This window comes from Amblyomma americanum, chromosome 3 (genome assembly GCF_052857255.1).
Source record: "Amblyomma americanum isolate KBUSLIRL-KWMA chromosome 3, ASM5285725v1, whole genome shotgun sequence".
NCBI classification, from domain to species: domain Eukaryota; kingdom Metazoa; phylum Arthropoda; class Arachnida; order Ixodida; family Ixodidae; genus Amblyomma; species Amblyomma americanum.
In genome coordinates this window covers 172,104,883-172,122,380 of record NC_135499.1, presented here as the reverse complement: position 1 = coordinate 172,122,380, position 17,498 = coordinate 172,104,883, and the positions used below count along the sequence as shown (strand labels likewise).

The following is a 17,498-nucleotide window of genomic DNA, read 5'->3' as shown; positions in this document are numbered from 1 at the left end:
TGGCATTGAGGCAGACCAAGGGAGGTGATGTTGAAACGAGTCAAATAAGAGAGTGAGAACTGTTCAACTTGACACCACAGAATTTCAGAATAGCTCTCAGAATGTGTGCATTCACGTGCCCGGAACATCAGTAATTTCTTTTACAAATTTGTACTTCCATGGCTCTCATATTATGCCATTCTTGCTGAACTGCATGCTAGGAGATATGGATCACTACAGCTGACTGCAGTATACCTTCTGCTAATATGTGTCGTGAAGTTCCCACGTTTAATAACCATGAGCACAATGTGGGCATATGTGATGAGTAAGAATCATTTGATATGTCTGTGCAAACAGTTTAATGAAATTTACACTAAAGCCTTGAAGAACACGTAAATATAAAAGAGGATTGTGAGTCCAAAGGCATATTTTACAGGATCCGGCAGCCATATGTTGATCAACATCAGCAGTGAGTGGCGTTTTAGTGGACGACTGGATTCATCTAGGCCAGCAGCATACCTGTAAGGCACGAAAAATACAGCAGATTCAGAGGCGCACCTGTTATGGCACAAAAAAGCTGAACAATGAGTTTAAATTATATTGTTAAACAAAAACATAAACAACCGCAGCCAGTTGGGCCTTCTTCAGTACAGTAGGGTTTCCTATTGATCTCAGCTCAAGCCAGTCCTGCACTGGATACAGCTACCCTCTCAGTAATTTTCACAAATTTCTCTCCCCACCAGACTAACTGCCATGTGTGGTTATGTTTTTCCTGTTCTCATGTCTGTCTACATTCAGGTTTTTCAAAAATGATTTTACAAAAATTGATATTCCATGCCTTTTGTTATGAGCAAGCTGGCTGTGGTGGCACATGGCTCACGTATGGAGGCAACAGTGGCTGCCCAGCAACATGGCGTTTGCCTTTGTGACCTTACTTTGGGGAGCAGTCACAGTGCACTGCTGTCCACAAGCATTTTGTGTAGCAGCTTCACATGTCACTCGAACCGACACCTTTATTACAAGCTTTTTCTTGCAACCTTCCCAACACTGTGGCGTCTGCGGGGGTACATTGTTGCCAAGCGGAAACTTGCTGCTGCCGGCTAAACTACTGTCTTGCACAGCGTTAAACTGCAAAATCAAGTAGTATGCATTCAAAAGAAAAGAGTGAACACAGTGTTGCATGCTTAGCGTGCAAGTTCTGCAAAAAATATTTTGTCTGAATTGCAGATTTGATACAGTTGCACACATTGCCTATTTTCCTGGACTTCTTTGCACACAAAAACAGAGTCGAGAGCCTGCGCGTCCTAGATTCAGCCCACACTAAGCGCACTCTGTTCTCTTGCCACTCTATGACATTGGCCAACAATTAGATATGTATTGCTGGATAAATGTGCACTGTTACAATGTCAGTAATTTATCCAGCAGTGGCGCAAGGAATAGGGGTAAGAGGCCATTGGGTATGAAAAGGGGGTCCCTTTCAGCTATCTGTTTTTCTTTTTGTTTTACAGCAAGACCTGTACAAGGGATTTTTTCAGGCCTGAAATGCATAAGCGATGCCGCTTCTATTTCGATGCCAGCCACATCACTCGCATTGCAATGGGAGCCACTTGGCTGCTCCATTACTCGTCACGATGTGGCGCCAGATATTGGCAGAGGTGGCTTACGTCATGCGCGAGCTGCTAAGACGACTGCCGCTCGAACAAATCAGTAGAAGAAAAGTGTTATCCCCGACTTCCTGCGCAATACCACTTTTTGTGGGATGCTCTCTCCCTCTCACTACTTGTGCAGGCCAGGGCTTGATTTCCCGAAACCAGCTCATCTGGCTGGCATTGAAATTAAGTCATTGGAGTAACCGAACGCTCCGTAATTCACCTGCAGCTCATAGACAGTTTGTTGCTCAGGCAGGCCTGATGTTCAAGAGAGATGTGGGCTGGCCACTTTCGAGGCCATGCCGTTTGTGACGTCATGTAGTCCAGGTGGAGTTGAGAGCGGATGTGCTCTAGAGTCAAATCCACTCATTTGTCGCGTGGTGGGATATGGTACAGCTATGGCGGTCGCTTCTCGGCCATGTAGAACAGTGAAAAGCTGGGAGTTGTGGAGCATGGAGGAAGGAAAGAATTCCTCCGTGTTGTGGAGTCTTTGTCCTCCTCTGCCATCCACTAGAGTTTTCCGCCATTTTCGCGAAAGCCTGTAGGCTGCTGTTGGTGGTGCAGAACGCACCTGATGACTTCGTAGATGTACGTCTGCTCGTGAACTCCGCTGAAGAGGTGCGCATACGGCCCATAGGCGAACACAGCCACGTCCTCACCGCTGTGAGTGCCAGCCTTCTCCCCGTACACGGAGGGGAAAGCGAAGTCCACGTTTGCTGCACACAGAAGCATATGGTTGGGTGCAATGGCTCTTGAGCAGGCGGTGTTCCTGGGACCTACGAAATGGTAGCTGTTTTGTGTGGTGTACTGTGCGTCTATCGCTAAATGGCAGAAAATGTTTTTTTTTTCCTGAAGTAGAATTTAAGGGAGGTATGGAGAAGGGGCAATTTTCTGCGGGAAACCGAATTGGCTGCTTTTTTTTTTTTGTGCAAATTGTTCAAGAAAAGCATCGTGCCAATAAGAAAATGAGACCTAATTTTGTACATTATTATTCCATATACATTAACGAAACGTAGCTGCTACGTTAGTGTGGAATTTTATCCAGAGAGTGGCATAATAACTCGTTAATTCATCGCTGAGCATTAATTGTTAATAGCACTTTTTGTTACATTTGCATGTATGTATACGCTTGTTTCTGATGTTAATTTCCAGTTCTTGGCTATCTCATAACCCTTTGTCTGCGTTATGCCATCGGGCACCGCCAGTATATATAATGTACGGCTTGAGCATGCGCATGCATACTATGCAAGGAGGTGGTGAATGCGTGAAGGTCACACGTGTACTTTTACTCTTCCCGGTGGACTATATTTGGGCTTTAGACATTATTTACGCCTCTATGTGCTGTCATGTTTTGCACAGCGCATATAAGACGAAGACACTGACAAGAACACGTGCTGCACTGAACATATTATACCTACTCTTTTTGTTTACACAGCGCCGTATGTGTGTGTATTTTCAATGTTCTTGTCTTCTCGGTGCGGCATAGAATCGCAATGCCTCGTAGCAGTATTGGAGAGATTTAGCCCCACGTACGGTAAGCACGGCAACTACGGCAACTGCTACCATACAGCAAGTGTGGCTAGGCAAGCCTGGCAACGTGTTACCGTATTTGCTGTATGGTTGTCCGGCTACGCTAAAATGGTCTATTGTGTACAATACAAACATGTTGCGTCCAGGGTCAAGTTGGAGTAGTCCTGATGGTAGCCCGGACCGACGGCGTAGTTTAGCACGGTCCTCGGAACCTGCTTGTCATCCAGACCTGCGGGAATCACAGACAGTTGCTGCTGTTGAATTCCCTCAAATGGAGTGCGTCATTTCGCGCCATATACCAGCGGCATCTACCTAAAATAAGAAACGGCGAAATGCAAGCCGGTGCACAGGTGGTCGGCAGCAAAGTTCCTGCTTAGTAAAGTAGGGCATCCAAGGATTCTCTTTTAAAGTGTATGTCATTTCAGATACAGGTGTAGTCTGAATGTCTTCGGGTGGTAGTAACACCGTTTCGTCGACGGGTGCGTGCACAAGTCATGACAGAAAAAAAAAATCTGCTAAATGTTCTGCTTTAGGCAAAAGATTACAAACCAATTCCTCATTAAGCAGCACCTGAAATAGTCTCAAACTGATCAACTTTGATTAAGGTGTGAGGCAACCAGCTGTACACATGTACATGTGTTTTTCATAGGTTTGCGATTTGCTGCCTGCAGTGGCAAGCTCAAATTGTTGCGCATGAAGATTCCAGGGGTGTATGACCTATAGAGCAGTGTCAAGATCATCACCAACTCTGTTCTCGTAACAGTCACGATAAATAATTTGTCTGTTCACTCATGTTTTCAAAAAATCCGGCACAAATGTGTTCGCGCACTTCACTTGACTAAACCCAAAGAGGATATATTTTTCAAAATTTCTCGTAGTTTCTAATTTTTTTATTGAAAAGCCACTACACACTGAACGAATGAAGTTAAAAAAATGCATTGTTCATATGGGACTGCCACTGCTCCCATATGCACCACAGTAAGCCTTATGACCATACGCATGCACAGAGCAGAGGGGGGTGTAGAAGGGAGGAGAGGCGGAGCATTGGAAAGGAGGGCACAAATTTTGTCCCATATTCTTCCCTGCTACCAAGAACACATGAACAGGAGCCAGTGTAGCGCCACTATACACGACATTCAGCCCTCCTCTCCTGCCTTCTCCCATTAACCTCTTATTTTGAGACCTGCGCATGCCTATGCCATGCAACTGCAGCGTGAACTCTCTATACCGAAAATATTGGCTCCTCGATGAGGCTTTCCGCCCATGACGAATGTGTGGCCGTGGTCGGCGGTGACCACGATGAGCGTCTCGTCAGGCCGCGTCATCTGGACCGCCTTAGAGACGGCGAGGTCCAGCGAGAGCACCTCCGCCAGCGACCGCTGCGCCAATGTCTCGTGGTGGCCCTTGTCGATCTGGCCCGCTGCAAAGGTGCCCTTTTTATATGTACAGAAAAAGACTTCAGTCCATGGGCGAGCACCAGCGTGTGACACGCCTTGTAGTTGAATCAATCTGTTGAGCGGAGCTCTTATAGTTTGAGTGGCTCTGTGCGCCCACTGCTCATGAGAAACATTCTCCCTATGCACCTAATTGGCTTCGATGGCTGTTGGCTTCCTTCATATATATATATATATATATATATATATATATATATATATGAAGGGAGCCAACAGTCACCGAAACCAAGATACATAGGGGAACGTTAATTTTTTTTAATGGTGTTATGCTTGCCAGTGGGATAATAATACTTAGATGAATAAATCGCTTAAAGAAAATTACTTATAAAGCAGCAGAAAAAACAACCATGCCGCCGGTGGGATCCGAACCCACGACCTCCGAATATCGCGTCCGGTGCTCTTACCAACTGAGCTACGGCGACGGCTGTCCAATCTGCTGCTCTCGTGGGTATTTATGTTTACTGGGTGTAAGCGAGCCTTGAGAGTGTTCACCAGCGCCACCCTCGACCATAGCGGCGGACGTAGCACGTCCTGTAATACCGCGAGCGTAACGTAGAACGTCATCTAACGGCGAGGGCGGAAACTGTGCGAGAGCCCTCTTATGCTACCTATGGCATCAAGACTGCCAGAACCTCGTTAAGCTATTAGCAGACAAGTTAAAGGAAATGAGGGGCCCGTTTGACAAATTTATGAAGGGAGCCAACAGTCACCGAAACCAAGATACATAGGGGAACGTTAATTTTTTTTAATGGTGTTATGCTTGCCAGTGGGATAATAATACTTAGATGAATAAATCGCTTAAAGAAAATTACTTATAAAGCAGCAGAAAAAACAACCATGCCGCCGGTGGGATCCGAACCCACGACCTCCGAATATCGCGTCCGGTGCTCTTACCAACTGAGCTACGGCGACGGCTGTCCAATCTGCTGCTCTCGTGGGTATTTATGTTTACTGGGTGTAAGCGAGCCTTGAGAGTGTTCACCAGCGCCACCCTCGACCATAGCGGCGGACGTAGCACGTCCTGTAATACCGCGAGCGTAACGTAGAACGTCATCTAACGGCGAGGGCGGAAACTGTGCGAGAGCCCTCTTATGCTACCTATGGCATCAAGACTGCCAGAACCTCGTTAAGCTATTAGCAGACAAGTTAAAGGAAATGAGGGGCCCGTTTGACAAATTTATGAAGGGAGCCAACAGTCACCGAAACCAAGATACATAGGGGAACGTTAATTTTTTTTAATGGTGTTATGCTTGCCAGTGGGATAATAATACTTAGATGAATAAATCGCTTAAAGAAAATTACTTATAAAGCAGCAGAAAAAACAACCATGCCGCCGGTGGGATCCGAACCCACGACCTCCGAATATCGCGTCCGGTGCTCTTACCAACTGAGCTACGGCGACGGCTGTCCAATCTGCTGCTCTCGTGGGTATTTATGTTTACTGGGTGTAAGCGAGCCTTGAGAGTGTTCACCAGCGCCACCCTCGACCATAGCGGCGGACGTAGCACGTCCTGTAATACCGCGAGCGTAACGTAGAACGTCATCTAACGGCGAGGGCGGAAACTGTGCGAGAGCCCTCTTATGCTACCTATGGCATCAAGACTGCCAGAACCTCGTTAAGCTATTAGCAGACAAGTTAAAGGAAATGAGGGGCCCGTTTGACAAATTTATGAAGGGAGCCAACAGTCACCGAAACCAAGATACATAGGGGAACGTTAATTTTTTTTAATGGTGTTATGCTTGCCAGTGGGATGGTTGTTTTTTCTGCTGCTTTATAAGTAATTTTCTTTAAGCGATTTATTCATCTAAGTATTATTATCCCACTTCTATATATATATATATATATATATATATATATATATATATATATATATATATATATATATATATAGAAGAGAGAAAGAGAGCATTCCCAACAAGAAAATGCGATGGATGGCTTTGCGTACCTTCAACGAGGAGCAGAAAGCCGTCGGGGTTCTTGCTCAAGATCTGGATAGCCTTCTCGGTAAGTTTGGCCAAGCGACTGCGGCCCTGTCGGATGTCATCCAGATCTTCATACGGCAGATCCCCGCTGGCGAGCAGTGCTGCAAATAAAGCACAGATCTGTAAATAAAGCCTTAGCTGCCATGAGAGACAAGGCTGAGCTTTTTGCGTGCTGCGACTGCAAGCCGTGTCTATTGGCACGCCGAAGAAACTGGGACACACCGAGTACAGTCTCCGCCCTCGCCGGGTCCAGGTCATCGATATCCTTCCAGGTGGTGCAGACGTGAGCGCTCATTCGGTCTGCCTGCTTGAGGTGAGACCACTCTTCTATGAGGTTCCGGCTGTCCGGCCGTCTTCCTGGCTGGCCAGATTGCGCAGCCTCCTCGGGAACCAGGAAGTGCTCACGGCCGCCGCCGGCGATAAACTGAGTCAACGGATACATATGGTGCGGGCAGTATACTCTGTTGTCTCCTGTGCATTCATGCCGTAGTAAGACACCGTAAACCTAGTTTACAAACCCACCTATGCAAAGCCAAGCGGCAACAAATATACACCCTCGAAAAAGGAAAAATCGATAAGAAAGGGCTGGAGGAGTTGCCAGGTCACAGACTCTGTCGTTCTCGCGCATTTGCTGTACCTTGGCGCTGTTCATTTCAAGAAGTGACCCACGAACCAGTGCCCGAGGCGTGTCTTTTTTCGAGTAACAATGTTTCTGTGTCGTTCTTTCAAGTAGCAATTTACCAACAAACCCAACACCGCCATTATGTTGCGCCTCCTTGCGTCAGATTGCGGCTCAGCTTGTTAAATGGTACTACCGATCAGATCCGGGACGGAGCCATGCAAAACCCCGGTCACATGGTTGACTGTTAGTATGGACGTCTGTCTCATGACCACTGTACTGCTGGGCCATGGCTGGATGCCAGGGGCAGACCTCATACAGGTCGCAGTCCATCTAAAGGCCAGCGGAAGCGGGAGCAAGCTCGTGCGCAAGTTCAAGGAACTGTGTTGTAGTCTGCTTGAAAGAGGCTTGAGCAGCAGCGACGCGGACCCACGGTGCTTTGCTGTTCGTACTTGCTCGTAATGGGACATTACAAAATCACGATGAAAATTTAACTCATGGCATTATCGCAGTTATGCTCCACAGCTGTCGCCATCGTGGGGTTGCGGTTACTGCAAATGCTCGGTTTAGCCTTAACAGCTATAAATGACACATGGACGCCGCTTCAATGTACATCACATCAAGGGAACAGTGCGACAGCCTCTTTTAAAAAAATGTATATTGGGCTCACGCGGAGGTGCAGTCCGGGCGGCCGGTGCACCAGCTGGTGGGCGATGTCCAGGCAGTCCCCGCCGCTCTTGACGCCCACGCTACTCTCCCACTCGCGGTGCGCCGAGTGTGCGTAGCCCGCCGCCACCGTCGCGTCCGTTACGCTGGCCGTGGTCACGAAGCCCGTGCTCTTGTCTGCATGCCCGTGCATCGAGAACACTGCAGTACCTTATAGGCTGTAGACAAAGGAGGTGAAGACCGCGAATGCGGTCCGGTACCGCAGAAAAGCACGCCACGGCTTACCTGATTCAGCATCACTACCGCAGTCGTGCCCGAGCACGTGAATGGAAATAAAACTGGTTATGACGGTTGTAAACAAATATATATAAAAGAAAGGAAGGTGCAGTAACTGCCGGTTGATATTCGAACCGCGCCGTGACCCCGCCGCGGTGGCTCAGTGGTTAGGGCGCTCGACTACTGATCCGGAGTTCCCGGGTTCGAACCCGACCGCGGCGGCTGCGTTTTTATGGAGGAAAAACGCTAAGGCGCCCGTGTGCTGTGCGATGGCAGTGCGCGTTAAATATCCCCAGGTGGTCGAAATTATTCCGGAGCCCTCCACTACGGCACCTCTTCTTCCTTTCTTTCACTCCCTCCTTTATCCCTTCCCTTACGGCGCGGTTCAGGTGTCCAAAGATATATGAGACAGATACTGCGCCATTTCCTTTCCCCCAAAACCAATTATTATTATTAACCGCGCCGTGAGGGAAGGGTTGCAGGAGGAAGTGAACGGAGGGTCAGAGAAAAAGTTCTGCAGTGGAGGGCTTAATAATAATTGGTTTTGGGGGAAAGGAAATGGCGCAGTATCTGTCTCATATATCGTTGGACACCTGAACCGCGCCGTAAAGGAAGGGATAAAGGAGGGAGTGAAGGAAAGGAAAAAGAAGTGCCGTAGTGGAGGGCTCCGGAATAATTTCGACCACCTGGGGATCTTTAACGTGCACTGACATCGTACAGCACACGGGCGCCTTAGCGTTTTGCCACCATTAAAAACGCAGCCGCTGCGGTCGGGTTTGAACCCGGGAACTCCGGGTCAGTAGCCGAGCGCCCTAACCACTGAGCCACCGCGTCGGGTTAGTGGAGGGCTTCGGATTAATTTCTACCACCTGGGAATGTCAGAGCACACGGGCGTCTTTTGAACTTGGCCTCCAATGAAACGCGGCCGCCACCAACGTTTTCAGATATCTAAATACGAAAGCCGCCAAAGAAAGAGAAGCGCGGAGTAACTGCCTCACATCTCGCTGAAACCACTAACTGTGGACGAAGGGATGAGGGAGTGAAATAAGGAAGAGATAAAGAGGCGCCTCGGTGGAGGGCTGTGTATTAATCTCTACCACCTGGGGACCTTTAACGTGCACTGACATCGTACAGCACACGGGCGCGTTAGCGTTTCTCCTCCGTCGAAACGCGGCAGCCGCGGCCGAGTTCGAATCCGAGCACTCCGGCTCAGTAGCCGAGCTTAGGGATGAAAAAAAAAGAGGTAAAAGGAGGGGAAGAAAAAGAAGGGAAGCTGCACATCACACGTGTACACGTGGGTGGGCTGATTTCGGAATGCTAATAGAGCCCCACGAGTATGTGCACCCAAACGAGAGCATGCAGCGTTCGTGGACGCATATGTCCGTTGTGTTCCGCTCTACCACGAATGAAGCTAGGGTCTCCAGCATGCGCACCCTCTTTTTTTTTTTAATACCGAGGCCACTGGAAATGCTACTGCGCCGCGTAGAGGAGGCACTTTCAGGTCGAAGCTCCCGAACCCCGGAGGAGCACTGCACTGCCGAGACTCGGCAAGTATGTTCGGCAAAGTCAGTACCACCTCTGTCGAAAGTTCACATCATAATCAGTTTGCATCCCTGATGATACGAGTTCTCGCCAGGTTGCGCAATGGAATGCCTGCGATGTCCGCAGCGCTCCAAACCTCGAGAAAGGATGACGTGTACCTGCTCCGGCGAAGTGCCTTTGGGGAGACCTGAAGCTCCCGAGGGCTACAAAACGAAGTCCAGCGATGACTGCGGTCGTTGACGCAGTCTTTTTACATAAGTAGGTGGTATTTACTCAAGAAGTCAAGGTAACGGTTGTTAACAGGGGCTTGTCCAAAACCCATTCTTTCTTTTCCGGAGGGGCATGACAGGAAGTGGAAGTTTGAAGGGTGGTGTATTGAGACGGACAGTCACCCACACAGTTACAAGCGGAGGGTGTTAATGGACTAGGTGTTTATTTTTCGAAGTGGGAAGAGGCTCAGTGTTACGACATACCTATATTCAAGTCCTTACTGATGTTATAAAGTAATCGTTGAGTGTTCATCGTACGAGTATTCAAGTCCTTACTTATGGTATAAAGTAATCATTGAGTGTTCATCGTACGAGCATCTCGCACCCACCGGCTTCCTGGGCGAGTTCGTAGAGACACTTGAGGTGGTTGCGAGGGTTCGAAGCCTGGCTGCAGTTGCCCATCAGGACGTGCGCGGACACGCCCAGCGTGTAGTAGTTGGCCTTGACGCCGCACTGGATGGCCGTGCCCGAGCACGCCGAGTCCGGAACCAGGCGGTCGACGCAGTAGACCTGCGCTACACGGGCCCCCGCGCACACCCCGCTTTTCATCCGACACGGCAATCCTCTGTCCAAGCACTATTCCGAGGCATAACCTACCTATCCTATTCAAATTACGTTCCGTTTTAATGCAGAATGCCTGTCAGAGCTGCTCACCAAAGTTTCTTTTCCGCGCTTCAATAGAAAGAACAGACAGAATGCACCTACGAGTTATCTCAAATTCAAATTCTAATGGTGTAATCTAATTCGCTAGTTACACCTGGATTGCCTTGAATGGCTGATTAAAATGTGATGACAATAGTGAGATTATACGGCGCACTTAACTTTTCTTTTCTCCGTCTCCACCTATGGTCCTCCTCTCCATCTCTCCTCGCCCAGTGGCTCGCGGAGCAACCGCGCCAGTGTCGCTGTCGTCATATGCATACTGCTGCTGACATATTCGGCGGTATATAGCGCGCTGGGAGCGAATTCAACAGCAAAATCTTCATCCTTTTCGCCCTTCGGCATAGGCTTCAGCGGTGAGGCTCCCCCTTTTCGACTTATCTCACTCTAAAGAGTATTGTGCTTTGAAACGTTAGTGAGTTCCTGACGTCCCCTTCATTGGTCCAAAGTCACGTATCGAGGACTATGTCTAAAATGCTGCCTAGCATGAAAAAAAAATAATACAATTTAGAGAATAGGAAAGAAAACGAGACTGCTGACTGACACTGTACAGGAAAAGGAACGTTTACTCAAGAACAGAAAAATGTGCTAGCATCTTGCGGTATACCTGTCTACGCATATATAGTGGTTGTCAAAAGGCCGCATGACTTTGCAGTCTGTTTTGAACACCACTCTTTTAACCAACTATTTAGTCGCAAATCGTTGGGAGCATGGCATTGCTAGCACTGAAGTCGTAGGGGCCGCCATGTTGAATGTCCAAAAGTACAGCGAAAATCTGTGCACCTGATTGTCTGTGGCGATAAATCTGCGCTTTTCGCCACTTGTGCAATGAAAGCTTGGTGGGGACAATGCGTGGTGCTCAATCATAGTGCTCACGGCTCCACGTGCAAGCCATCTATTGTTACTTGCTCAGTGAAAGCTAAGGAAAAAGAAGGAGTAAGAATAAATTTTATTTACCAAGAGTTTACGCAGGTGGATCACTCATATGCCTGGGAAACCAATGTCGAAGGCAAGCATTTGTAACGCGATTTTAAGAACAATGGTTACAGCAGCACGGAAACAATGTGCGCAACTGCTAAATACGTACTGAGCGCTGAAATAGTATGGAATAGAATGGCATGGCATCTGGCAGCACGGCGTGTGGCGGGCTCTTAAGTAAGTTCGACCACCAGAAGTTCTTTAACGTGCACTGACATCGCACAGGACACGGCAGCGATGCTAGGGCCCTTGTACGGCCGCCGCGGCCAGAAATACAAGTTGACAGTTCTGATGCGTTCAAATTACGCGCGTTGCATGAACGAGTTTGTCACGCTTCGCCCATGCTGTCCGCCGCGAGCAATTTTGATCTCCCCGTACGCTCGCTCTGAAATTGAGGTCATCCCCCATTGAACGTCCAGTTCAGTCCTAGCGGCTGACTCGCGTTCGTGCATTAGCAGTTCGGCTCGTTGGTCTAGGGGTATGATTCTCGCTTAGGGTGCGAGAGGTCCCGGGTTCAAATCCCGGACGAGCCCTTGCTTTTTTTTTTCCCGAGTCAAACCTCTCTGAGATGGCGGCCACTAAGCAAATTTTTATCGGGTTCGGGCGTATTCACGAACTGAGCAAATCGAGCTGTCGATGTTACTGCCACTGTAGAGGACAAAAAGTAGGGAGCAAACCCAACTGACACAAGCTATTATCCGGTTGCGCGTGCAGTCTTTCACCTCGCATATAGCGAATGCAGTTCTCTGTGGATATATCTCTATGTTTGCTCTTATCGATCGGTTCACTCAAAAGTTCTGTTGGCTTTCGGGACATGTTTGCTCGATCGTGGCTTCAAAATAAGTGTTGTATTTTTATTTTCGCATCATTAATCCAGCCAGTTATTAACCAGTACAAACAGCAAACAAAAAAAAAACAGTAGTTTTGCGGTGCAGTTATTACACACGTCACATGGGTTATAATTTAAAGTGATGAATATCACCACAAAAGGGCTAGACCTCGGTGTTTATTGGACACATGCAGACATCTCCTCGCTGCATGTATTTGAGCACGGGGTGCGAGGGCGTATTAATTTTGGAGTGAAAGCTTACCAGGACGAAAATCTCCTTTCCTTGTCTATCAAGAGACCATGGGCCTTCCTTCCAAACAGCATGTCCTTATCTCCTCTTATCTCGCCTAAGCCAAGCCCAAGAACTTATAGCTTTTTTTTCGCATTGTCCGTTTAAGAGTGCTCAGCTAGATATCTCAGAACCCTATCAGAAAGGTTCTTGTTGGTGGAAGCCATGCACAAGAGACTCCAGCGGATATCGTCTCCCGACCTCAAGGAACTAGGGTGCAGAAGACAGGCGAGTTCAGATGCCTGAAACACAACTAGCTATTTGTAGCCAGCAGAAAAACTCCAGTGCTTTGCAGTTTAGTTTGTCAGTCTGTCGGTGAAATCAAGTGAAGTTACTTTGTCGCTGTAAACATGGCGGTTTCATCAAGTCTTAGCTCTTTCAGATGACGCACGCCATTTCTTTTCAGATATTTTATTTTTTTCGTTTATATAGTTCACGCGGGTCTCAAGAAAGAGAACTATTCTGTTTTGCAATGGAAAACTCACCGGGTAATTGTTTTTCTCGCATATACACAATCTCGAACAAACTGTCGCAACGGTTGGAAATTGCAACATGGAAACATCATTTGTATATAGTGAGTACACGAGGGACCAGGGGTTCCATATTGTTTATATATGAGATGCACATGACTCTAGAAACTCAGAAAAAAAAATGTTTTTACTGGTGAGCCTCCCGCAGCAGAGACTCTAACAGCTTTTGCACAACTTTCTGGACAATGAAAGGAGCTGACTAAGAGAGCCCCGAGTCAGCAGTCCTTTTCTAATGCGGTCTCCAACACGCGAATATCGTGCCTCCATTTCAGCGCCGACAAACTGTGTGGCGCAGTACGAACAGTAATAATACATTCCAAGAGTAGCCAACACGTCGTTGCCCGGACGGCAGCGAGAAATGCAAACAGCTGTATCGCCATCTACGTCAACGGTCGACGATATGGACAGACAGAATGTTGGGCGCTGTTGATGCCGTTAGAGAGAAGTGCGGTGAAATTTTCTTCTAAGGCACTCCAACATTCTCGTAGCCAAGTTTCAAAAAAAAAAGTCGGGCTCGTCCGGGATTTGAACCCGGGACCTCTCGCACCCTAAGCGAGAATCATACCCCTAGACCAACGAGCCGACAATCATGCAACGAGCTCTGTTAAGTCAGGCGCCAGTAGGGCACGTGGCCAACGGGTCTCGCGAGGGAAACGAGGACAGCGTTGGCTTCTGAGCACAATTATGTTCGCTCTGCCGCGCTGATATTTGCATACAGCGTGTAAAACAGCTCTAGCTGCCCTGTCAACTGCACTGTACTCGAGCCCACAAAGGTGGCAAAAACACGAGGTTGGCAAGAAAATGGCTCGAAGACCACCTACGAGGGCAACCGCGCGGTGAATGTCGCTGCGTCGGAAGTTTCGCGAAACAGCGAGCTTTTTTTCGTTCTTTTTATCTGTTTCTGGACACCTCGATGCTGAAGGCAGCACTTTCAAAAATACCGAAAAGCTGTCGCGGGCCAGCTGACGGTTGAGTTCATGCCTATATGCAAGCGTCTGCAATATAAATGGATTGATTGATTGATTGATTGATTGATTGATTGATTGATTGATTGATTGATTGATTGATTGATTGATTGATTGATTGGTTGGTTGATTGATTGATTGATCGGTTGATTGATTCTCACCTTGGAAAGAGAGGCGTGCGGGAATTTCTCGAAGATCAGGGCGGAGGTCTCGCCGGTCTTGCCGGCCAGCTGTCCTTTGAAGACGCGCGCGGCGGTGATGGTCGAGATGCCCATGCCGTCGCCGATGAACAGGATCACGTTCTGCGCGCGGCCCTCGCGCTTCTCGGTGCTCAGCCGACGCTCGAGGGCCTTGCGGTTGTACCGGTACCAGAACTCGGGATCCTCTGCGCGCACACGACGGCCACCACGCGGACACGCTGTCATCTCTACAACATTAGCGCCAAAAAACGGGATGACTAAGCAGGAGATGCAACGTGAGCCTGTTCTGTGGTCCCGTTCATTGGGGCTAATTTTGTAGTCACGGAAAACCATGGAACTATAGGCCAGCTTCATGCGCTGACGAACACTGTCATTTCGTGCAGTCCTGGCCGCCCTCAAATTGCAAACAATTACCCGCATAGCATAGGTCATTGGACAGCTGCGTTGCACACAGCACTGCCGGGAGCTTTGACGAGTGGCAAGGAACGAAGAAGTTCTTTGGCAAAGGCTTTCATCTATAGAAAAGAAAGGAGGCAGCCGTATTTTACACGTGAGGCTATCATGACTTCCTACGCTCGCGCTTGTGGCAGTGACCGCACATTGCGAATTAGTTTTGCAACTTTTTTTTTCTCGCTGTTTACCAGCGCTTTGAGACGACATGGTTTTAGTTAGTGGTGTGACGTGGCTTGCACATGACGTCAGTGTCTTCATGATGATCCTCCTCGTATAACTTCCGCCAAGCTCACTTTCGCAGGGCAGATGGCATAACCGAATTAGACGAACGAACAGGCTTTCGCCATTCTTCTGGTTGACAAATGTGGCGGGCAAAGGGACGTCGGTGCAAGCCAAACTGTGCATCGTGCATTGCAAATGCATTCGGTTCACGCCCATTCCCTGCGGACCGGAGTTTGTGCCCAAAGCTGACTGTTGTCTCGATACTGCATGGCGTTTCTCCGGCATCGGGTAATGTGCCCACTCACTCTCCTGCTGCGCCGTTGGGTTGGGGAAGCGTGCCGTGGCGGCGGCTGCCCAGGCCGCGGTGATGGCGGCGGCGGTGGCGAGCAGCGCGACGACGACCGCCCGGTGGGCGGGGGCGTCGGCCATGGCCCCTCCTCCTCCTGAGCGGCGCCCCACCTGGTCACTTCCTCTACCTCCTCTTCCACGGCCACATGGCCGCAAAAGGAAAGGCTTCCAGGGAATACCGACCACTGAAGCTCCAAATCTATCTCTCCCTCACCCCATATGTCCTAACTCTTCTCTTCCGAAATAAATGTTTTTACTGCTACTACTAGCATCTGGGAGGATTTCACAGATGGCACAGCTATCCCCCCGTCTAATGTGGCATCCCAAACAATTCCCGGGCGATGTCGATCCGGGATGGAAAGGCTTGTAGTGGCTACCCTACTGGGATTTTCCAAGTTCACAGGCAACTCGACAAAAAAATAATAAGAAAACAAAAGAACTTAATGTGTGCCTTTCTTTCGAGACTACCAGGGGAAAAAATAGATGATAAGAATTTCTTTCAACGATATAGCTTTCTCTCAGATCGAGTAACTCAATTTCAAGGCTTTATTTTTTCAAGACTACTCTTGCTTTTGCAATTATTAGCGGAATGTATTCCGCAGCTAGGGTCAGACCAGGAAGTGTGTTTGCTGCCCAGGTAGCACCGAACATTTGAATAGTGTTTTTAAAATGTTATGTAAGTTGCAGTTACATGCTCCATTATAATGTTGCATCAACGTTAAAAATTAACATGTAACATTGTTTTATATAGAAAACGCTATTCTAACGCTCTAAAGAAACATTGTTATAATATAGTCATCAAAACGTTATTTAATGTTAGTCATAACTATACAACATTACAAATATATTTGGAGCACTGATTTCCAGAATCTTTCCCACTGTTTTTACAATAAAGATGTTTTTCAACCAGCAGTACTTTGCAACCACATCCCTTAGATAGTACTCACCATAGATTGCGAGCACAGCCCCATTATTTTGTCAGAAAACTTGGGTATTACCCATTCGCCACTATCACTCATGGGACATCCCTTAGTAATGGGTATATAAGCTTGACTCCATGATAACCGTCTCCATGATAACCGTTCGAGGTGAGCGAATACGAGTTGTGCGTTGTGCTGTATAGTGGATCTGAAGTGTCGCCCTCATTGCTGCATGGTTCTTGCAAAGCGTTGTAAGTTGTGTGGCAGCACAACCGGCAGGCCTGGACGCTTGTGCAGGGCTGCTTCACCTATTTCGAGAATGATACATTTATGTTGTTTACATGTTTTATTATACTCGATGAGGGTTGTTTTAACTTTTTATGTAACATTACAATAACGTTAGAAAAGGACCTTAAGCACATGGAAATAACATTAGACCTTAACAAATATGTAAGATTATCGTAATGTTTCGGTGCTTCCAAGGAGGGATAGGGTTGCCGTAGCTGGTGCGGTACATGGTTTAATTGGAGAATAGTGATCCCGGCGCATTTGTCTTGCTGTGCACGCAGCAGATCTGCTGCTGACTACGATGACTTGCGAAATCACTGTGTCCTTGTCGCAGCAAGGGAAACGAAGACGGCGATGACGAATCGAAAATTCAGAGAAACGTTACGACCTCCTAGAAATTAACATTCTTGTAATATACATCGGGATTCAGGCCTGAATATTGTAACATATCTCTTATTTCCGTCCTGTCCGCGTCATCCGCTGCCCCGGCCGGCAAAACAGGATTGCAGCGGAGACAAGGCGTCGCTGGAGGCAGCAACCGGGGGGCGGTATGCTGAGAGAATTGGGGCTAGAAACTATATATTCAGGCCCTGATTGCCCCTGAATTATCCAAGAGCTGCAGTTACTACCGGAGCTTTCTCTTACCTGGGAGTGCCACGATCCACCAGGCAGTACTTAAAGTAAGGGGGTCTCGGGGGTACGGTGGGTCCCGCCCCCCTCCCCTCCCCGCCACCACCACCACCAGCGCTATGATGTACGTACTGCATGAATCCGAAGCAGGAAACCATTTTTTATTCTTGTCAGCGGGGGTCGATGCATTTATTCTTGATCGTTTCGAAAATTCAGCGT

The 17,498-nt window shown here is 48.2% G+C and overlaps 1 protein-coding gene and 2 non-coding genes across 3 annotated transcripts; 1 reads left to right on the top strand and 2 right to left on the bottom strand.

Moving 5' to 3' along the window:
- Positions 1–321: 321 nt before the first annotated feature.
- Positions 322–15,608, bottom strand: LOC144125426 (alkaline phosphatase-like). The gene is made up of 10 exons (XM_077658795.1): positions 15,399–15,608; positions 14,380–14,603; positions 10,297–10,477; positions 7,885–8,057; positions 6,818–7,019; positions 6,559–6,696; positions 4,387–4,578; positions 3,292–3,387; positions 2,200–2,344; positions 322–498 (listed from the first exon to the last, which is right to left on the bottom strand). Exons 1-10 carry the CDS (start codon positions 15,520–15,522, stop codon positions 348–350), a joined length of 1,626 nt encoding a protein of 541 aa, XP_077514921.1. The 5' UTR covers positions 15,523–15,608; the 3' UTR covers positions 322–347.
- On the top strand, positions 12,067–12,138 carry TRNAP-AGG (transfer RNA proline (anticodon AGG)). Its single transcript has one exon. It is a non-coding gene; the product is annotated as a tRNA-Pro (tRNA).
- TRNAP-AGG (transfer RNA proline (anticodon AGG)) lies at positions 13,764–13,835 on the bottom strand. The gene has a single exon. It is a non-coding gene; the product is annotated as a tRNA-Pro (tRNA).
- Positions 15,609–17,498: the final 1,890 nt, after the last annotated feature.

Bases quoted from the DNA above. Each gene is read 5' to 3' on its own strand.
- LOC144125426 (XM_077658795.1), bottom strand. From the start codon at position 15,522: ATGGCCGACGCCCCCGCCCACCGGGCGGTCGTCGTCGCGCTGCTCGCC. The intron at 10,478-14,379 runs GTGAGAATCAAT...CGTGTAGCGCAG, and splicing joins CGCACGCCTCTCTTTCCAAG to GTCTACTGCGTCGACCGCCT. The intron at 7,020-7,884 runs GTGAGCCCAATA...CCGTTGACTCAG, and splicing joins CGCCCGGACTGCACCTCCGC to TTTATCGCCGGCGGCGGCCG.